At 39.2% G+C, this 23,256-nt stretch overlaps 1 protein-coding gene across 1 annotated transcript in view; it reads left to right on the top strand.

Annotated features, from left to right (window-relative positions):
• The window catches only part of UST (uronyl 2-sulfotransferase), a 151,898-nt gene that overhangs the window by 37,523 nt on the left and 91,119 nt on the right, over positions 1–23,256 (top strand). The window contains exon 2 of the mRNA XM_039707647.1: positions 18,869–18,912. Coding sequence (XP_039563581.1) covers positions 18,869–18,912 — 44 coding nt within the window. The remainder of the gene's footprint in view (positions 1–18,868; positions 18,913–23,256) is intronic.

Raw genomic sequence — 23,256 nt, 5'->3', positions numbered from 1 at the left:
GTGCAAAATTGTCACGGTTCAAGTGTTTGCTGGAAATGTAACTGGAGGATGGAGTACAATGAGAGATCAGGGTAGCAGGCCTTTGTTTAATTTGGCAAAATCTCAAATGCCATTGAGTAGTAGTGAGTTGTTCAGCTTCGGTGTTGAATGTTCTCTCTCCCTGTACTGTTTTTCCTTCTTGTTGCTGATCAGATGAATGACTGAATCAAAAGTCTTTGGGAAGAAGCACGTCAGCAGCACTAGCACAGGTCTCCCGCTGTATGGCACAGGATGCTCTTATGAGTCAAGAAGTATTATTTTTTTAAGTATTTTGTGGGGTAGGGATTTCTTCTAAAGTGAAGGCAGGAGTTTAAATAAAAGTGTGAATTTCAGTTTTCCTAAAAGCAGCAGTAGGAAGAGAAAGCAAACAGGTTTTAGTGCAAGCAAAAAAAGAAAATCCCAAAGCAGCTTGTAATCCCTGTGTATTCTTCACACTGCAAGACTTAAACAGAAGTAAGCAGCTTCACAGGATTCCTACTTTCAAAATGCCTTGTTTCAATTCAGAGCTGCTACAAATGAAACTGTAGTCAGGAACTGTATCTCAGTGAATTATTTCATATATTCATACATTTTAGTTTTGGCCTATCCAAAGATGCACTTGCTGATTTGATCATTAATTCAAGTTTAAAAACACCCTTGTTTCTAGTATCCCACAGTTTGCTATCAGCCATAAAAACATTGCTGTTCAAGTGCTTTACACAAAGTGTGGAGAAGCCAGAGGGTGAATGCTGTGTGCTGGGAATAACTGATTTGATGCAAATGTTCAGCACTCAGCGGTTGTGGTGAAAGCCTCTCATGCAGTATGAGATGTGGCATTTGGCAGTGCTGCTCAAGAAGGGAAGGTGGCACTGCTGAGGTGCCTCTCTGGGCTGATCACTGACTGGGCAGGGTGGCTGGAGGCTGCTGCCAGGGTGTCACCGGGGCTGCAGAGTGGCACTGGCAGCCCAGTGATACAGGTGCCGTGTTTGCACCCAGGTACAGCTCAGGGCAGGTTTGGAGAAGGCAGAGGGATGGTCGTGTGCTGGTTGTGATGGTCTCTTGGGATGCAGAGGGAAATGAGAGTTTGAAGTAGGGTCTGGTTACTGGGTGTGGTTGTGTTTCTTTCAGGGTGTGATAGAGTCCAATAATGTTTTATAGAAGTAAATGTTCATTACTGTGTTAAACGCTCAATCTCCGTTAGGAGATATTCTTTATTAATGAGAATGCTGAATGTATGAGTGTAATATTTTTCATATGCTATGGTGCTACAGCTATTATGACATATGTGCATGTTAAGGAAGATATCTATTAAGGATGAGTACTCTGGTTTTGAGCAAGGAGATAAGGAAGGAAGTTAAGGAAGATATCTATTAAGGATGAGTACTCTTAGTACTTAGCAAGGAGAGATGTAACATTTTGATTATATTTGCAGATGATGCTGAAGTGAAGATGCTGTAAGAATACCAGAAAGGGCAGAGACACATTTCAGAATAATGTAGAAATAATACATTGACAGTAAATAATAGGTCAGTTGTGGGAAAAAAAGATGGAACTGCCATACTTGCAGAAAAATAGTTAAAATGCCAAAATTGCATAATGTTCTGGGTCCTAAATGGCATACTAAGAACGGAAGTAAAAAAAATAACAGGTCAGTTGTGGAAAAAAAGATGGAACTGCCATACTTGCAGAAAAATAGTTAAAATGCCAAAATTGCATAATGTTCTGGGTCCTAAATGGCATACTAAGAACGGAAGTCAAGTAAAAAACCAGATTGTGTGCCAGATTGCAAGGAAGTAAGAAAGACTATAATTTTAACTGTGTGAAAACAGTGTTATGTTAAATGTGAAGATACTCTTCCATTTGTAACAGCAAAAAAACTTCCAATCACTGAAGACATCATGGCTGGGTTTCTGATATTTTTTGTACTGCCTTTATGAGTTTCCTGAAAAGTGTGAACTGCCTTCACTTACTTCTGTACTGAAAACAATTTTTGAGATTGTAAAATGCTTATTTCTCTGTGATCATTTTAACAGAAACCGTAGTTCATCCAGGATATTGCTCAGCAACTGGGAGGAGTAAAACTGCTCTCCCATTTGTGATCTTGGAGTGACTAAATTGTTCCTAGATTTTAGTTGTACTGTGAAATCACATTTCCCAGCCTTTCTTAACTACTATGAACATACATTGCTGTCTTATTCTGTCTGGGTGAAGTCACTGCTGACTAGCAATGTAGTATAAAGTAATACAAACACAGTTAAAGTTCTTGAAACTTCAGAGTTGTCTTTTATTTGTGTTGTACACTTACAGATGTATGGGTGCTTAGGAAAGGGTGCCTTGATTGCTTGATATTTTTGTGTTAATATTGTCAGAATATTGTATGAAAAGAAAATCTACCTTATAGCAGCTCAGGTTTCTGCAGGAAATCCCTCTTTCCTTCACAGGAGAAACTATTCTGCATAACCAAAACTTAAGTAGCTGAAAGTTTCCGATGATTTCAGGTCTGTCTTCCAGCAGAAATTGTTCTGAATGTTCATGTGGCTTCTGATAATTTGAGAATCTGTTCTGCAGAACACCTGAGAAATTAGCATCGGGAATAAGTATCTAGGTAAATAGTGGGTTTCATTAATTTTCTCTTTCTGGGTTGTGGGTGTTTTTTGGTTTTTGGATTTTTTGTCATTTGTGGCTAGAGCACCATTATCTAATGTGATGAACCTATTTGCTTCTGGTGCATCTGCCTTAGCCCCAGCAATGGTACCAGTGTTGGCCAGTGAATAGGGCTCTGTTGAATCCACAACTTGGAGAAACAGCTATGGAAGTCCAAAAACTTTTTAGACACTGTTCATCTTAATATTTGTTTTCTTGTTCATTTGTGCTAGAAGAGGAGAGGGATCCACCTGGAATGTTTTACTGCACGTTTCTTGGCACTGATGTGCACTGCCCTTTCCCTCTGTTGGCTCCCACAGTCATTTTGAATGTGTTTACATTTCAATGTGTCCAAATTACACGTTCAGAGAAGATGAACAAACCTGATGAAAGGTCTAGAGAAAAAGTCCTATGAGGAGCATCTAAGGAAACTGTCATTGTTTTGCTTGGTGACCCTATCACTTTTCACCTGAAAGAAGGTTGTAGCAAGGGGGTGTTACATCTCTTCTAAGTAACAAGCAACAAGACAAAAGGAAGTGGCCTTAAATTGTGCAAGGAGAGGTTTAGATTGGATATTAGAAAAAATTTCTCCACTGAAATGGTAGCATTGGAACAGGTTGCTCAGGGGAGTGGTTGAGTCACCATCCCTGGCAGTATTGAGAAGATGTGTAGATGTGCTGTCCAGGGCCATGGTTCAGTGGTGTACTTGGCAGTACTGAGTTAATGGCTAGATTTAATGGTCTGAGAGGTCTTTTCCAGCCAAAATGGTGCTGTGATTCTGCAGTCTCAACCAAGGCTTGTGACTCCTGGGAGCTGTGGACATTGGCAGTTGTGAACACTGTCTCAGACTCTGTAGATGTTTAACATAAAGGAAGTGGTTCTGCTGTTGCTGGTAGCACTCCCAGATTCAGCAGTGATGGTGGAAGAGGTTGAGGACATGGCCTGTTCCTTTGAACAAGCCTGATCCCTTGAACAAGGCAGGTATTTTGCATGGGGTCTGGGCTTTTCCTGGGATCTGTGTACCTGCAGTAGCCCGGGAGGATGCAGCGTAAAACAGACTTTGCAATGTCAGTGACGAGGTGATAATATCCAAGTTTCTGCTTGTTTTTTTCTTCTCTGGGCGAATTCATAAGGGATGACCTCTGTTAGTTAATAGCTTTCAGGCGTGGTACTTAAAATTTGACTAAGCATTCCGCAAGTGCCATGAGAATACATGGTGAAAATGGATTCTGTCATTCAGTTGCAGTATAAAAAGGAGGGTATCATCAAAGCTATGGTTTGTTGAGTGCAGAAAGAAGCATAAGGCTCTGAAATTTTTTCTTTAACTGAAAGTGGCAGGAATATGCTTACCCTCCTGGCATCCTTCCCAGGCCAAGCAGAAATGTAGTAGCTTAATATGACATAATGATTCCATGCAAAGTTCCCTTTCTTCCAGTCAAGACTGTATGTAGAATATGCTTCCATTATAATAAAGGCACACTTCTAAATTAGCAGGTGAGACAGAAGGAGAGAAACAAGGAACAAACCAAACCCAGAAAGGATATATGAGCACAAAACTGGTCTTCTTAGTTCTGCTGTCAAGCTCTAGAGTTTTTTGTTTTATTGAGGGTGGTGGAATGATGGTTTCAATGTTTCATGCTGTGATTCATGTATCAGGCCATTTTTTTTTTTTTAAAAAGGCACACAACCACCCTGGATTCAACTCTGGATGATGTGTAGGATTCTCTGTCTTGCTGTAAAATTGTAGTTTTACACACACCTCAGTTATCCGCATATGTGAAATCCTGTTTGTGCTCACTCAATGCATGTTCCAGCTGATGGCACTCTATTTATGCTTCTTTCTTTAAGTTTCCATGATCTAAAATGGCAGTATATTACAGGGTTTCTTTGGAGCTAAATGCATTGCTTGTTTACGTGCCAACAAAAGAGTCAAAAGTGTACGAGTTTATAAAGTCCTGGGCTTAAATAAATGAATAGTAAACTTTTAGGGATGTTGGAAACTTGATGTGGTTTTAGTTAATAGTGAAGTTAGTGAGTGCTGGGCCCTACGTGAGTGTGTCAGAGGGCTGTATCCTCTTTCCAAAGAGGTGCTAATCTTAAGGCTCAGTCCTGCAAGCACTGCTGGAGCAGACCTTATTTTAAAATACCAGCTCCTCTCATGTCTTTCCAGAAACTATTGTATTAAAGTAACCCATCACAGGGCTTTTATAATGGTTCACTTTTATAACTCTTACAAAATATGTCAACAATGATTTGTATTTAAGGATGACTGAAGACAAAATTGCTATTAGAGATGTTTGAAATGATGACACTATTCTGTCTTATTTAAGGGAGGATTACAAAGAAGGGAGGAAAGCTGCCTGGCATGGGAGTAGGAGCTCTGGGCCCAGTCAAGTCATTTGAAGCATTTTATTGCTTGTGTCTTGGCTGCTAACTCTGATCTCAGTCTGAGTAAATACACTGGTGTCTTCTGAAATACAAGTATGGGTAATCCCAGAGCCATTGCATTTTGTCAAGTCTTCTATCTCGGTTTTTACCTTCTTAAAGTCCCATTTTCAGCTTTCTAATTTTCAATAATTCAGGCTGGTATATTTTCTATGTCAGGAATATGTCTAGGGCTGGGTTGTCTTTTTTATCTGTTTGTTCCAATTTTATTTAAAAAATAATGTACTGTTTTTAAAAAGGCAGCTATGGGAATTATTTTGTTTCTTAGAGTTTGACAAAAATAAATTTTGGAGGGCTCTTGATTATTAAATAATGTAATACAGTGGAAACTGCTGTGGGAAACGAGAAGAAAACAGTGGAGACCTCTTAAACAGCTTGTGTGAAGCTGCAGTGGCAGCAGAGAGGAGGTATTTTCACAGCTGTATTTTGTTTGGAGTTAGGGGAGCTGAGGAGCTGACACTGGCTGACCATAGCATGAGAGCTGCCGATAGCGGATCCATAAGGATGTCAAGACTTGGAAGAAAATTACTTGTGGTAGGAAGTCTGAGATGAATTTTTGAGGTCTAGTGAGGAAAGTAATGCCACAAAAGTCCCGACACGTGTCCCAAAGCCTAGAGCGTTGTCAGGCCAAGAGACACAGAAGCCCAGAGCAAACCGCTGCAACTTTGCTGAAAGGCTATTTCACGTTCATATCAGGGTAGCAAATTGCTGTGGCAGTGCAGTCCACTGAATGTGCCCTTTTCAAGTGTATGGGTTGTGATCAGATGGAAAGAAATTTGGTGTTGGCATTATAATGATTTTTGAGGGTTTTTTTTGTTGGTTGGGTTTTTTTGTGTTTTTTTTTTTTAAAGAATTTCTTTCCCACAGGAGTCTATTCAAAGGGTAGAGTTCCATATTCTTCAGAAGGTAGCTCCATCTTTGAATCAGAGGCCAGGATAACTTACAGAATTGTTAAATTCTCAGTGAATAACTAATGTCAGAGTTGCAGGCACCATCCCTATAGCTGCTTGTATGTCCTGATGGTTTTTACACTGCAGACTATTGTTTCTCTGTCTGGTGATGCTAGGTTCCTTAATTTTTAAGTACTTGGCTTTAAACCACAATAATTAAAAAACCCCAGACCAACAAAGAACTCAGTAAAAAATACAAAAAAAGATCACCAAACAAAACCTGTGAGCAGTGAACACTTGAATACATGGAATTTGATTTGACTTTGTTTCTGCAGTGCTTGTGTGAACACATTTCCTGAGTGAAGACTGCATCCTAGATGGGCCTTAGGAGAAGTCAGTTTTGCCTTCTGTTTTTGCCTGGGGAACTCAATAATTTGACTTCAGAGTTCCTTGCTACTAATTACAGGAATACTTAGAGAACCTCATCTGTAAAGGGACAGAAATCCCATGTGAAGAAAGACAAAGCCATAAGAAAATTAATGAGTGAGATCTGGATGTTCTTGCCATGTAAGCATGCTTTTACTTAAGGAAATACATAACTTGCAAGTGTGAACTGATCTGTAATTTTATGTAACTTTGTATTTAAGCTTCTAATGCACAGAAAATCACAACGCTAACTTTGTAAAAGGAGAGAGGATGCTTCTTGTGTTACAATTGTATAAGTTTTTTTGATTCTTCTTGCATCCTTGGGGATAAAACAGAGAGAATGACACATTTAATTGTTAATATTTTAAATATATACTATATAAATAGTAGTTAATAATAGCCTTTTCCTAGTATCGCAGTTGCTGTTGACAGATAGCATTGGACAGTAGCCTGGCTTAGCTCTAGAGAGTCTTTAAGCTTTTTTTTAAATGTAAAACAGTATAAACAACTCTTTAAATTAGATTTCTCTAGCTAGATTTCCCTATCTCTTTTTATAATGTCATTTTTCAGAGAAATGTAGAATATAATGCAGAATAAAGGACAAAGGATTGCATTTTTCATGTATCTGAACATTGATTTTAGTATACTGCAATTTCTTTACTCTCTATCTCAGCCAAACTCAATGGAGAATTGTAGAAACTAAATACTCTTGCTGAAATTACCCTGTGAAATGTAGAATAGCACCACTCTGCCTACTGTATGATTAGACCAAGAAGCCTATTCTCACCTTTCAGTGGAAGTCAAAAAGCATTGTCATAAAGTTCTTGCATTAGAAAATAATTTTTACCCTTAAACAGAAGGTTGACAAGCACATCCTTAAAATGTTACACCATCATACGTAATATAAGTGTATCTAATTTATACTGGTCTGTAGGATGTGACAATGTGAATACCTTTGCTATCACTTTTGAAACAACTAATTTAATGTTGTATAGAAATCCCCAAGCCACTGAAACAAAGCAATCATTGTTGCTTATATATTTATATATTTAGCTAGTTATATGTAGATATAGTAAAAGAAATTACTCTAATCCATGTGTACATTGAGAAGTTGAATTTAGAGTATGACTACTATATTGTCATACACGGCACAGATGTTTTTCATATATTTTAAGATGTCTCTTGTAAGAAACGTTGTCTGCAGGAGGCCTGGTGAGTAGCAGTTAGAGCTCTATTAAACTACCACATCTTAGTGGTGACATCCTGATGTGGTTCTCCAAGCTAAATAAAACACAGGAAAATGATATAAAAAGAAAGAGCACGCCTAGGTAATTGTTACCAGAGGTGAATGTTTGGAACTCAGAGTTCATGAGTGCGGTCAAAGCATCCAAGAGCAGTCCTAAGTAAACAGTTATTCCAGTGAGTCCAAATGCATTTTAGACCCTCTTAGTTGCCTTCACCAAGTCTGAGCTCTTCCCAGTTAGGTTAGGAGTAGATGTATAAAGTGCAAACCTTTCCAGGCTTGCTAGAGAGCACAAGAGAAATAATACTGATTTGAAGACTTCTGTGGAGGCTGATGACACTTGGTCTGCTTCTGGAGTTTTATGGCGCTGCTACAAGTGTAGTTACCTTTTCCACATAACAATGTTAGTGCAGAACCTGCCATTGCTGACACTTGTGCAATGCTGGTTTAGTCATTGAAGAGCTTAAGGCAGCAAGAATTAATCAATACGTCTGAAAACTTGTCTTTTAAAGGTTTTCACTCAAACTTTTGAAAATTGAAAGCATACAAAATCCTTATCAAAGAATCAACAACCAAACTTTTGCTGTTTCAAATGGGTACATGTTTCTATTTACTGCTGGATATGCCTGAGTTGATGAAACTCATGGGGGCTGTGTAGAGTCTTTCACACAGGTAAGCCTGGTTTATGCATAGTGGGTCCTCAGCTACAGTAATGATGGTAGCATTAGATTTTGAAGAGCAAAAACAATGCATTCCTTTTTTATTCACAGGGCATCCTACCAAATGTTTACAAATCAATCTAACAAATCATGCACTTATACAAAAATGGGTAGAAATCTTATTTAAGATCATGAGAAATGAGGCTAAAAGCAGAAAAGGTAATATTTTTAGAAATCATAAGGTTCGTGCTGGACTCTTGCAGTGCTTTGTAGAGGAAAAAGAGACTTCCAGAAATACTGACTTTTAAGTTACCTATTCCATGCAACAAAATCATTCTTCTCAGTAAAGGCTGAAATCTAAAGTAGAAGTTATGTATTGCAAGGGTTTGGAATGGCAGGAATGGGGTTAATCCTCTACTTTTACAGTTGCAGGAGATGAAAAGGTGCTGAAATAGAAAGGCAGGTTTAAGTCTAGTGCAATCCACTGTGCTTGCTAAATCTTATCCCTTGTTTTTGAACGTGCAGTTTCTGTACAGAAATTCTTAAAATACAAAACTCCTGCACTCAGAAGTCTGTGTCACTCAAATGCATCTGTTTGAGACTGGGGTAGAGAGGAGTTAAAATGTCTTCATGAATAGGAGCTGGATAGTGTGAAAAATGAGTAGTTTGGCCAAAGCATTTATAGTAATGGAAAATATTTCTATTAAATCATGTTGAAGTCTCAAAAGCCATCTGAGGCCGTAGTATTTTTTTAGTAGAGATTAATAAAATTTTATGCTAATGTGTCATAAAGAACAAATAGCTCATTTAGGTACATTATGTTCCTTATCTGACCTACTTATATGCTCCCTTTTGCAGTTATAGGCGTCTGAACAGACTTGGCAAGAAATGCTACTTCTAATTTTGTGTCTCTTAAGACCTTGGAGGATGGGAAGTTAATAATGGTTAAACAATTTGTAATTTTTTTTTTTTTTAATTTCTATATTCAGAGAAGAAAGCAATGCAAAGATAGCTGCTTCTTACATAGAGCACTCTTGCTTTTCAGGAGGCGTATAAGTATATGGAAGAGTTTTACAGTGGTTCTCCTGTGGCACAAAAAACTGGTTAGGAGAAAAAGGAGACAGACTTGTAAAAAGGCTCTTTTTAAAAATTTTCATTTGTACTTTTTAAAATCAGATACTAAAAAAACCTGAACTATGGAGAAAGTGAAAAACAACATACAGCTTGATCTTGTCAGGCTACCTCATATGGGGGGTCCATTTTCCTGGATGCAGCTGCCTCTGTAAAGATGTGTGACAAAATCATAGCAATCATATGACTCAGATGTTGTGAAAAGCACACGCAAGGAAAACTCATTTGGCTTCAGCACAGTAAAAATATGAATAATTCTTTGGAGATCTATGTGACCAATTTTCTGTGAAGCGTGTTCATTTTTTCTGTACTAGGAAGGTGCTGCTGGGGTCAGACCACAGACCTAGGCAGCTTCTCGGAAATGTGCCTCCAGGGACAGGAACTTCAAACCAAACACCCAACAAACCACTCCTTCTGGATAGCATTTGCAGTGTAGTACTTAATAATACTAATAATAGTAATAAAAGTCTTCCTTGAATAACTGGTGAATTGCCAGCTGGGTGTTTTCCAAAATTCATTGACTTGCTGTTTGCCAAGATTGCCTGTGCAGGGTGAAAAGAGAGAAATATATCTACGTAAATGCAGCAGACAGGAATAAAGCTTGCAAGTTGGGTTAAGTTTAAATAATAAAACTCTTGTCTCTGGAAAAACGTCATGTGAAAGAGCAGAGTTGATGTCTGGCACTGATGTAAGAGGAAACTCTTGACTGGTATCATCTGAGAAGGTGTCTGGTCAGATACGAATTCCCTGGAGTTTGTAGCCTGAATGGCAGAGTGAAGTGAGACTAAGAGGCCTTGCACTTGACAAGGTCTTCATTGAAGCTTCATCATTATGTACTGTGTCCATCCCTCAGCCTCAGTGCCATCACTTTGGTAAGGGGAGCCTTGTAAAGACAGGGTGGAGTTGCAGTCCTGTACCTCAGCTGTGCAGAGAGAGGGGGGTGTCCTGTGTTGGCTGTGCTGTTCCCTGTGTGGCAGAATGTGTGCACTAAAAGGGGAAGTGTTGTGGCCATGCCACCATCACTCCCATAGAGTTTCTTCCTCTGCATCATGCATGCATTTCCCCTCTGCTGTGCATGCATTCTGCACATTAGAGGGGAAAGACGTTTTTTTCTGAAGTAGTCAAATGGCTTGCAAATATTCTTGCAGTTATTCCCCTCTGCTGTGCATGCATTCTGCACATTAGAGGGGAAAGACGTTTTCTCTGAAGTAGTCAAATGGCTGCTTGCAAATATTCTTGCAGTTGTCTCTCACTTAGGAGGAAAAGGGGAAAATGGAGTCATAAGTCTGAAAAAGTTTCTTCATACAACAATCTCTCTCACTTAGGAGGAAAAGGGGAAAATGGAGTAATCATAAGTCTGAAAAAGTTTATTCATACAACAATCAATAAAATTAACTTCTTACCAAGCTAGTGAAATGATCTCTATGCATTCAGCTGGATGAAAAGCTTTCACAGAGTGCTCAAAGAGATCCAAAGGAAGGGAACTGATTTTCAGCTCCCATAATGGCCCTTTTCTGCAGTTTCCACTTTGTTTCTGTTCTGCTTTAATGAAGATGTTGCCCTTTTCCAAGTTGAAATTTGTATGCTTGTTTTTACTGGATCGACTCTTGTGTTTTCAGACCATGCTTTAACGTATCGGTATGTTTCTGTTCTCCTCAGAGTTTCAGAATATTTTAAGTCCCTTCATTTGGTATTGTTATCAAATTTGATACCAGTGCTCTTTAATGCATCTTGAGTAATGAATGAGAATATTGAGTAATAGGATTGTCCCAGAACAACACCCAAGGGAAGTTAGCCTGATTAAAAACAAAAAAGGACATAATAATTAAAAAGAAATGTTGCAGGAATCGGACCTGGTTTAATTTGCCTGTTGGTTCTAAAGCAGCATTATCACACCAGGGTCATTTCTGGCAGATGCTTAACTAATATTCTCTTGGATATCGTCAGTACTGTCCAGTCTTCATCCCCTGATTGTTGCAACACTTTTCTGTTTTCAGTTCAAGACTGTTGGGTTTTGATAGCTACTTTTAGAGAGTTTTCTTTCAGCCATATTTTGGCTCATTTAATCCCTGTTAATGCTCAGATACAGTTGTTACTGCAGCCTTCTGCAGGCACATTCCCAAGTACGTTACCTGGATGCCATGGATTCAAGCTTATTTACAACTGTCAGGTGTTTCTAACTTGCTGGTTTCTGCACTATTCTGATCATTTTGTGTTAATTTGATGCAGTGTCCATTATTATTCTCACATCGTCCAGCTAAGAAATGAAGTCAGAGACCAGTGTTTGTCTGTGTTATTTCAGTGGATGGCAGTTCAGCTGTTGAACTGTGAGCTTTTCCCAACTTGCCCCTTAAATTTTGAACTGGTTTGTTGGTAGCTGTGTAGATGTAGGTATTACTTGACCACACATATTTCAGTGGATGGCAGTTCAGCTGTTGAACTGTGAGCTTTTCCCAGCTTGCCCCTTTAAATTTTGAACAGGTTTGTTGGTAGCTGTGTAGAAGTAGGTATTACTCGACCACACAGGCCTTCTGCAGGCACATTCCCAAGTACGTTACCTGGATGCCATGGATTCAAGCTTATTTACAAGTGTCAGATGTTTCTAACTTGCTGGTTTCTGCACTACTCTGATCATTTTGCATTCAACCATAATAATTTGATGCAGTGTCCATTATGATTCTCACATCGTCCAGCTAAGAAATGAAGTCAGAGACCAGTGTTTGTCTGTGTTATTTCAGTGGATGGCAGTTCAGCTGTTGAACTGTGAGCTTTTCCCAACTTGCCCCTTAAATTTTGAACTGGTTTGTTGGTAGCTGTGTAGATGTAGGTATTACTTGACCACACAGCTTGAGAGAATTTTTTTTTTCCTCAGGAACACCTGTGTGTATTTATAGAACTGACTCTGCATTTTGTTAAAGTAAGCCTTACTGGGGAAATTAAGAAAAGAATGGAAGTCATTACAAAATATTTGGCACACTTTTTGACAGAAGGTAAAATAATATTTCAGGAGAGAAAAAAAGGACACTGTATTTAATTATTTAATCTGTGCCCACTTGCTGTGTGATACCAGAATGCTGAAATTAAGAACCATCTAAAAAGTAGACTGAAGTTAGCAACAGGTTAATGGGTCTTTGAAGTGCATTTAGTAAAGAGCTGCCAGGCCTCAAAGATAGATCACAGTCTTTGTTTACATAGCAAAATGAATTAAAATTGCAGTAGTTTGGCTTAATGGCAACTTTTTTCTTTTTTTTTTTTTGGTCATTAGGTTTTCTCTGCAGTATTTCAGTAGAGCTGTATTTGTGCTTTTCCTTTGCATGCAGGAAAGTACCTGGTGGGGCTGTTTTATTTCTTGATTAAATGTTAATTTTCCCCCCCCTTCCTTGCCCCAGTATTAATAAAGCAGTTTATTGTCAAAACAATTAAATGAAACACCAGTCTGTACATTTTTAAATGATCACAATTCAGAGAGGCTCTGTGATTTTGGAGTAGCTTTGCCTTCTGCAGTATCCTCTCTTAGTAAGACGAGGGCCATCTGATGTGTATTACATCCTATACTGGTTTAGAACCTCCTGTTATTCAAACCCCAAATATCTGCATTCCAGTGGTACTTTCCTATGTAACATATATGCAGAATTGACAGTAAGTTTTCAAAAATTCCCTTTAAATATGCCAGTTTCTTTCCTAACTGTGTTAGAAGTATGAAACTTCTAGGTAATCAAATCTGAATTATATAATGATGAAGTTTCTAGGGTTCAGGTCAGTGGGTAATAAAGCAAAATAGGTATTTTTGTCATGTTCCAGCTTTTTTATTTCATTGTGTGCAGTGATGTAGAGTGAATTTAATGTGGGCTTGGTGCTGTTTTGGTATTGGTTTTTTGGCTGAAGTTTGGCTTTTGTTGTTGTGGTTGGTTGGTTTTACTGCATTTATGATTTTAAAAATTAGAAATGACCAAAATTATTTTAAAGGCAAGAAAAGAAGAAAAAATCCATTGTGGAATGCTTTAAAAAATAATGTTTACTTTAACTTTTTTTGTGGTTAAAAATGAAAATTTTTGTAGGAGAATAGTCTTGCACAGAGGAAAGCAGTCGTAGGTATGCAGCTTTTTACATATAATGGAAGAAATGGCAATAAGTCACTTTGTATTCCAGTGCAGAATGGTCAGTGGGGTTTTGCTATGTTTTGCTGTGTTAAGGTTCTCTGTACCCCTCTGTGAAAACTTTCCGTTGTGAAAGCTGGTGTGGCTGTGCTGACCTCAGCAATAGCAGTGTTTTCCCTCTTAGGTTTGATTTGAGCTGTGGGCAACATCATTCTGCTAATCTGCTAGTTTTAAAGTTGTAGTTTCTAACTCCCTTCCTGCATTTGGACCACAGAGGGCTCAAAGACATGATGACTAAGAAAATCGTATTATTTCAGATGTAGAAATATCCTTGAAATTTCTAAGTGTGTCCGCTGCTTAATTGGGAGGGGAAAAAGAATAAAGAAGGGAGCACAACAGAATATATTATCTTCTGATAATTCACTGGCACTTCAGTTTATTTTGAAGGTGCAGCTCTTAATGATTAAAGGGGCTTGGTGGGGAAATTGTTCTTCAGATTCTGATTTCCAGACCAGAAGTCTCCTCAGGTAACTATTAAACTGTTCCTTTGCTTTAAACATCAGAGGGTCTAAGAGATTGTTTGCCAGTAGAGGTTGTATTGGCACCTGGGAGTTTGAGACGGTGACTGAGTGAAAAGAACAAAGAAGGATTTTCAGAAGACAAATTAAATTTGGCCTTAGCTGGATCCCAGCTCCCTTAAGCTGCTGCTTGTGATTCTCTACCAGGGAAAACCCTGTTCCAGAAAAATAATCCAGGCTCCGCATTTTCAGTGTTGGCTTTCTCTCCCTGTCTTTACACAATTCTTTCCGTGGGATATTGGAATTGTTCAAGTAGAGTCACGCTGTTTTAGTTGCTATCAAAGGGTTTTCAGTTCATGCATAAGCCCATTTACTTCCTATTCCCGTACTCTCCAGTATTTTTTGAAAAGGTTTTTTCCCAGAATTGCAGTTTCTTTCATTATTTGTGGCTCTGAACTGTACACAGCAATATTTGTCCTTAATCCTGGTTGACTGACCATGTTTCTCTCTTCAAACTTGGCTTGCTTCAAGCAAAACCCCCACACTTCAGTGATTCCAAGAAGAAAGGAACATAACCACAAGGTTTCCCCAAAGATTTTACATACAGCTGATTCACTTAGCTGCTAAGATAGTGAATTATGGAAAAATCTGGATTGCCTCCATGTATTCACCATTTTCCATACTAGAACTGATTTTTTTTTTTATCATCTCTGGCAGAGTGTGGAGGAGACATGTTCAGCCAGTCCAAGTGTGCTGTTGAGCATGTTTGTGAAATGTGGAATACCACTTGTTTTCAGACTTGATTATTTTGTCTGATATTTTCTAATGCCTTAGACTTTCATGCTATTACAGGAAGGCAGAAAATTTCCTTTTTGAAGAGTAAATACTCTGGGGGGAAGAAACAAAACAAAATAATCTTGTTATTAGCAGACAAGAGTAATGATGTCTTTATTAAAGCTTTATTAAAGGAGTTGAGAGAAGTCATCCTAATAATTTAATGCCATAGGTTGCTTTGGGGCAATGGACAAAGTTCCTAGTGAGGAAAGATGATTCTCTCTTTTATCACTTTACCTTTTCTACCACAGAAAGCTTGTGGCACGTGGCGACGTCAAATACATGTTGTCTGTGCCATAGCATATGAAAGCTGTAAAATAATGTTCTCCATCTTAGATGGGAATGGATACCAGAAGTATGATACCTAACCTCAAACGTTTATTACAATTGCATTAACAAGCCTAAGTCTCTGATGCTTACTGTGCAATGCTCCTACTGTGTCAGCTGTTAGTAGCTGGTAGTTCATAGATTGGCTTTACCTTGTATTTTCCAATGGTTGCAGTTCCTACAGTGCTGAATTTTTCTTTTGTTTTTAACATAATTTAACCTAATTTGATATATATTGTTTGAAAAGTGGCCCTGTGTGTAAAAGTGGCACCCTTTTTTAAGTTTTCAAAACTTGCAAACACCCATCTTGGGAATCATGCTTAAAAAGATTTTCATGACGTCTTGTGTAAGAAAATCATCCTCTTTCCTTCAGGCCTTTTGCGTATTTTTCATTACATTTCTGCATGCATTAAGGCTCCTGTACTGTGGCCCCCGTTTTGCAGACAGAGGGGAAGCAAGCTGAGATCTGTAATGCAGTGATCAGTGAGGGCACTGCTGGGCTTCATGGGGTTAAGGAGCTGGCTGGTGTACCTCACAGGCTGCTGCAGCACTCCATTGCACAGGGGAGTTATTTTAGTGTATTTTGCTTAGTGTACGGTATGAATCATGCAGCAAAGGGTTTTGCTTTTATTACTGAAAAAAATTTCTCAATTAAAACTTGAAACCAAAATAATTCAGATCGTTAAATTGATGTGGCAACCTGTGGACACTGAGATTGGCTCTGGCTCGCATGTGCCTGGGGAGCAGAAGGAGGAGCTGTGACATGTGACAGTAGCCAGCTCTGCATATGGAGTGTGGGGCTGTCTGCAGCTTTCCATCCTCTGCTCATGGTGAGTAATTCTGAGCAGGTTTCTAATCAATACCCTCTTTCCTTCTTCACTTGTGTTGCTGCAACAATTAGTTTCTGTCAGTTTGTAGCTTCTGAATTTGAGCAAGGAACTGCTGTGCAAACAGCTATTCTAAAATGGCCCATAATTCTACTATTGTCGTGTAAGTGGATACAGTAGTAACTGGACTGTGCTGTGAAAAAACCAACATTTTGATTACTGAAATCAAATCTACAAGGCACATGTTCAAAGCTAGAGATATTTCCATCTTGTTTTGATAATTTGAAAATTTACAAGGAAGGAGAATGCGGTCTCCATATTAAGAACATCCATTACTGATACAGAGAGGTGAAATTAGTTATAAGCTCTTTAATTTTAAGGAATATATCAAAATTTTTTCTGTGATATAACTCTGACACTCGTGGTGCTGCACTGTAAGATGCTGTGTAAACTCCTGACAATTCGAGTCCTTCTCTACTGTGAAATTGGCTGTGATAGGTGATTGGTAAAGATAGTTAATGCATATGTAATTAATATTCCTTTTTATTTCGATAAGCATAAATTGCATTTGTTTTGGGGAGAGAAGGAAAAAAACCTGTTACTCCTGTAACCACCTTAATACCAATTATGAAACTTAAGTTTAGCTAATTTTTTTTTATAGTAGTTTTCATCTAATGTTTATGACTTCTCTAGTGCGTTAACTTGTTCAGACAACAAACATCACTTTTTTTGTTAGATATCAAAATGAAACCATTTTCCTGACACAATGAGAAAACTGTGTAAGGAAAATGTAAGGAATATTTTTATCAAGAAGTGTCAGTCTTTCTGCTTGCTGAATTGCAAAGAGGAGAAAGCTGCTAAGAACTAGTAACGCCTGGCTCTACAGGAAAGGTAAATTCTGAATGAGTTTTCCTTGCTCTCGTCCTAGATTAAGTAGGAGGAGAAATGCTTGAAAATGTTTCTTTTCAAGTCCATGTCACTGTGTGTGGAATAGCTACTCTAAAAGAAAACCAGACTGCCAACTCTTTTAGCAGTCTGGAAGCTGAATTTCTTCCCTGGAAATCAGCATCATATCAGAGGGAAGGATTAAGAAATTTTCCTGAATGTAGGGCATCAGCCATATTATCTATGGCATTAAATTAAGTCACTGGATTGTTCAAAGGGTGGGTATTTGTGTCAAATGTATAGAGAGATGAATTTCTGGTATGCTTCAGAAGATGATCTGTGATTTCAGATGACCATAAAAAAGTTACCATTCAGGCTTTTTAGTTGCACAAACTCTTCCAAGATCAAGGTACATACATCTGTGAAAATGTGTTTGGGGTATTGGGACTTCCCTTTAGATGAGTTGGAAGCCTTTTGACTGAGATTATCATGGCTTTGTAACATGTGCTGGAAAACCAGAAAGCAAAATACTTACGAGAAGTAATCCCAACTTCTTGTTGTACATAGAAATTCATCTTGCTGCAGCAGCAGTGATGTCTGCAGGCTCTCTCTTCCCCAAGATGGTGTGGTCCAGGTGGTGGCTGCCTCTCCCAAGAGTCCAGCAAGGGAATGGTGGCCCTTCCACTTCCAGCCCCCTGCTTTTCCTGCTGAAACCAGCCCTCAGCACTGGTGTGTCTGCTACTGAATATTCCACAATAAAGCTTCACCTCCTTGTTCTGTAACTGTAACACTCAGACAAAAACACCTCTTTCCTGCCTCCTGGATCCAGAAACCTCTAGGAGGCAGGTTTTGGCATTTGGAAAAATGAGGGATTTGGCCAGATTGTAAAGAGAAAAGCCCTTTGGTTCTGAATTATGCTTTATCCCACTAGCCCGTGTTTCTGTTGCCTATACAACACCCCAGGAGCTCATGAGCAGAACGAGCTTTTTAAAGTCCTCTTCCACGTGCCTTTAGGATGTCTAGTAGGTACCTGTAAAAATAATTCTCATACCTCATACTGATGTAAGGTTAGAACAGAGGTATTTTTTCTGTCTTTGGTAGGAGGATGACTGAGAGGAGAGGTATGTGTGGCCCAAGGGGAAATTTTAGGTTTGCTGGAAGGTTTCATCTGCTGGAAGTTTGTGGGAAAGCAAGGGATTAATACTTTTGGAGAAGTGTTTGGGAGAGACAGTCATGGAAGATAGCCTATGTGTGTGGGGGAGTGTGTATTTTATGTATCACTGTGTTTGTAAGAAAGATGTAAAAGGCTGAAATTGTTGCCTTTTTATTGTAGCTAAGAAGGGTGGACTTGTTTAGAAGCTTTTTTTTCCTGAAGCTTTTTGTCTGAATTTAGTGAACATCTTGAAAAGGCAGGTGCAATTACATCAGAATACAACTCCTATTCAATCAGTGTTGTTTAGGAACAAAAAAGTAGCTTGGAGGTTGGGAAAAATACAGTTAGAAGAGAGAGAAGTGAATGCTTGTCAGTTCCCTCAGACCAAAATTTGATAAAGGCCTTTGATACTTGATTATTTAAGAAAACTTTTTGAGGTTAACCATGCTCACTTGCTTGAAATGTACAAGGATGCAGCTGGCAATTTTTTGTCATACCAATAATTGAATACTGATTGATTAATTAAAGCTGCCTTGGGCAATGTAAATTTTTTTGTAAAATGACAATGTGCATCTAATGTATTAGATTGTTGTATTACAAATGTAGACAAATTTTTTGTTAATCAAAAATTAAAGCAGAGGGAATTTATTTTCCTTGAATTATTTGACACCACAAAACTAGTGGGATAGAGATGCACTGGTTCCATGAATTGTAAAGTTTGGAAGTTGCATTGGATGACTTTTGTTTATCTTCATCCTTCTTATTTTTGTAGGAAATTCCACTTATCTGGATGATCACGGACCACCACCTCAAAAGGTAAGCTGCTGCTGTTATTTTGTATTTGCTTTATTCTTATTTTTTGGCTTTTGTTTTTAACTCATTGTGTGCTTACTTGTGTGCCAAGCAACTCTGCTGAGTTTATATCAACAGCATGTGGCCTTTGTGATTTTTTTCCCCCCCAGGTGTTTTCAGATGTTTGTAAGTAACTTGGGTTAAAATGCATTAAGCTAATGGAATTTTTCTCATTGAGTCAAGGGAGCCAGGGATTTAATGGTTTTGTCTGTCAGCACTTTAAGGCAAAAAACCAAGACCCCACAGTTGTAATTAATCTGGGAGGTGAAGATGGCTGGCAGCATTTTCTGGAACATGAGTTCTGCTGCAAAAACAATACTTGAAGCAGATCAGTAGGATAAATTTAATGAATGTGAGTCATGAGCCCTTGTTTAGGAATAAAATTCACTGTTCCTATCATATGGGACTATGCTGCCTAAGCTTTTCCCTTATGTCATCATGACATTTCAGGTTAGGAAGGGCACCGTGATAGTTTCTTCTATCAGAGGAAGTGGAAGTGGGCATTTAGGGTCTCCTGATTGGTTTTTGTTTGTTTTACCCTGTGTTGGTTTGTTCTGTAAACCTGATTCGGTACTATATTGTGCCTCTTTCCAGAAAGAGAACTCCACTCCTGTTGGAGTTCCTTTTGCAAAGTGCAAACCTGTGCTAAAAGAGCAGATTATTTCCCTGATGTGTCCCACCATGGATGCTAGTGCAGCAGGTGACAGTGAGTAGTTAGAGAGAGGGTGGGTGTGAGTAGCCACTACCTCTGGTGGTAGCCCTCCCTCATCTCTGGATGGCCACGAAGTCACATCCCGAGCTGCAGGCCTTGAGTTCAAGTGATCAACCACATGTGTGCACCTGTGTGGTGAAACAGTGGGCTTCTGATCAGCAGGAGGAGGATAATGTGGAAAACAATTCCACTTTGCTTAGTTATTAGTGAAAACAGACAGGAATCTGGGTTTCTTCACCTTTTTTCTGGGCAACAAAATCTGCAATTTTCAGCTGATTTGTGAGTATTTGTACTTGTTAAAGTTCAGATGGCTCACTTGGAGGAATGATGTACATTTGATTTTCTTCCTGTCAACAAAAAATAACTCAATTACAAAAGCAAATGGATGTAGACAGAAGTGACAAAATCAACCTGTTAAATTTATCATTGCAAACTGAGACAGGACACGTGTATTCTAAGGCTAAACAAATGTTTCACGCTAAAATCTGTTTAGTGCTCTCTGGTGCTTTTAAAATAGTTTTTTCTGGTTTTTTTTCTTTTTTTTTTTCCTTGTTTTTCTTTTTTAAATTAGTACTAGCTGTTTTTCTTGTCCAGGAGTACAGCAGGCTGCCTGAAATAAAGAATTATGTTTGTTGTGTCTCCACAGTGAGCACTCTGCTTCGAAGACTAAAGCAGTGCTTATTCCAAACCTGTATTTCTCATGCTTGCATAATGGCTGTTCGAGTAAGGAAAAGGCTTCCATCTAGATAAGAGTTTTTAACCTCAAAAACTTTACTCAGATTGTGGTATTTTTTTCTTCAGGAATTCTGCTTTACCAATTAATGGTGCTGTGGATGGGATCCATACTCCAGTGTGCAGTAGCAATTGGACAGATTTATCCAACCCAGACACTTTTCTGTTTACATTGTGAAAATATATTTTGCCTGTCTAAACATGTAATTTTGGGCTATGTTCACACAGCCTCATCCAGCTGCAGCTCAGTTGTCTGTAGAAAGGCCAGCTGAATAGTATCACACAATACAAAGAGTATCTACCTAACCAATCTATGCAATTGATTGGTTAGGTAGATGCTCTTTGATAGCTACCTACAGTCAGTAAAGTTTGTGGGCTTCCTCTGTAATCATCCTCACTCCTGGAAACTTGATGAAAAACTCAACAGAGTAACAGCCTATATAGGCTTGTGTAAGTTACAAGTATTTTGCTTTTTGAAATATTTGCCCATGTTTCAAAAACATAAAACATGGATCATTTTGATCATCCCTTGGACAAACCTGCTTATTCCTTAGTGGCTTGGGTTTTTTTGTTTTGTTTTTTATTCCTCTGATCAAAATATGGGTGGGGATTGATAGATCCCCAGATAATTCCTGGTATTTGCTTGGGGTCATGTTTTGAACTAAGATGCTCTTGCTTTGTAAATCTCATGCATTGCATTTTTGGCTAAGTGCAGTTATTTACCCTCTTACAGCTTCATATCTGAACTGTGAACTCTGTGGGTGTGAGTGAAATTCACTGTAATTGTCATTATCTTTCAAGTAGCCTCCATTCACATGACTTGATAGCTGCCTTTGTTTAAGCTAACAGATGGTTAAGGTCTATGCGTGCTTTAATTCAACATACAAAAATGCATCAGAAGAAATCAATCCTGACTCCAACATTTAAAATATTTCATTATAAAATGCTTAAAAGCTAGAAGTGGAGATAATGAACAACAATGCATTGCCTAAGGTTGAAATGACTGGTAGCTAATATGGGCAGTGTGTAGTTAGCTGAGGGGAAGGCCACCAGCAGTTGGTACGCACTGGAGCGTAGCTGTTTTGCAGAGTACATACCAGTGTTTGTAGGAAATCATGTTAGTTTTGGCTCTTTGTCATGGCTAGGTGCCAGAGCTTTGGATTTTTTTAAATACCCGTGTGGGTTTTTTTTTTCCCAGTGGAAGAACTGAAAATAGCACTTGTTCTCTGAATAAGGAATTAGCATCATCACATTTCAGGAGAACAGGGTACTGGTCTGTTTTTTCAGATAAAGGTGGCAGCAGCAATTTTCTCAGTGCAAGCAAAGAATGAAAGCCTGGCTTACTTCTGTACCTCAGCATTGCTGGTGTGGTTCTGATTCTTCCCTGAAGACCAGATGAGCCAGCTTTTAAGGTGTTCCCCCCGTAAAGGTTTACTTGACTGTTGAAGATTAGCAGTGGTCATCCTTGCCAGTGATACGAAGGTCTTGTGTCTAGGTGTGGTGCTTTGATCCTGGCTGGAGTCCAGGCGCCCCCCAAGCCTCTCTATCTCTCGCATCCTCAGCTAGACAGGAGAGAGAAAATACAGCAGAAGGCTCATGAGCTAAGGACAAGCAGAGATCACTCACTAATTATAGACACAGGCAGAACAGATTCACCTTGGAGAAATTAATTGAATTTGCTGCCAATCAAAATCAGAGTAGGATAATGAAAAGTAAAACAAACCTTAAAACACTTTTCCCCCACCTCTCCTCCCTTCCAAGCTTAACTTTATTCCCAGTTCCCTACCTCTTCTCCACCAGCAGCACAGGGAAACAGGGAGTAAGGATTAGAAACATGTTTCTGCCTCTGCTTCCTCTTCAGGGAGAGGAGGTCTTCCCCCTCTCCAGAATCCCTCCCATGGGAGATAGTTGTCCATGAACTTCTGCAGCATGAGTCCTTGCCACAGGCTTCAGTTCTTCATGAACTGCTTGAACCTGGATTCCTTTCACAGGGTGCAGTTCTTCAGGAACACACTGATCCAGCCAGCATGGGTCCCCCATGGAGTCACTAAGTCCTGCTGAGAAACCTGCTCTTCTTTCCATGAGTCAACATGTCCTTCCAGGAACCTCCATGGGCTACAATTGGACCTGTGGACCTCCATGGGCTCCAGGGGCACAGGTGCTTAACCATGGTCTTAACAATGGGAATCTCATCTTGGGCACCTGGAGCACCGCCTCCCCCTCTTTCTTCACACTCTTGGGTGACAGCAGGGCTGTTCCTCTCGCACATTCTCATGCCTCTTTTCTCTGGCCACAAATTACTTCTGTGCAATAACACTTTTTCCTTCTTAAAAATATGTTATCTCAGAGACAATACTGCCATTCCCGATTGGCTTGGCCTTGGCCAGCAGTGGGTCTGTCTAGGAGCCAGTGGTGTTGGTTTCATTGGACATGGGGAAAACTTCCGGCAGCTTCTCACAGAAGCCACTCCTGTAGTCCCCTCAGCAGTAGCAGAACTTTGCCATGTATACCCAATACACAAACATAGGCCACTATTCTTTGGTCCTTAGGCACCAAAGACTTGAGAAGATTGACTAATCCTAGACTTTCCATGAGTTCTGAGACAGATTTGTGTGTGCTTCTCTGCAGGTGGATGCAACCTCCAGTAGCCCTAGCACACTTCTGGTGTTTCTGTTGTGAGTATGTGACAGATAGAAAAGGAATGCAGTTGAGCAAAACAGCCACTGCTGGTGGTTCTACACTGCCAGCAAAAGTTGACTTTCCTATTTCAAATCTATATCTCGCTTCCTCTTGTTTGTTTTTTTTTTAGATAAGCATCTGAAAATGTAAATTTTAAGACATTTGCTAAGTGATCATTTGTTTAT

Source organism: Passer montanus, unplaced genomic scaffold (assembly GCF_014805655.1).
Source record: "Passer montanus isolate IOZ18808 unplaced genomic scaffold, ASM1480565v1 scaffold2, whole genome shotgun sequence".
In the NCBI taxonomy this organism is placed as follows: Eukaryota; Metazoa; Chordata; class Aves; order Passeriformes; family Passeridae; genus Passer; species Passer montanus.
The sequence above is the reverse complement of the archived record's forward strand: the minus strand, read 5'-3'. Positions and strand labels throughout refer to the sequence as shown.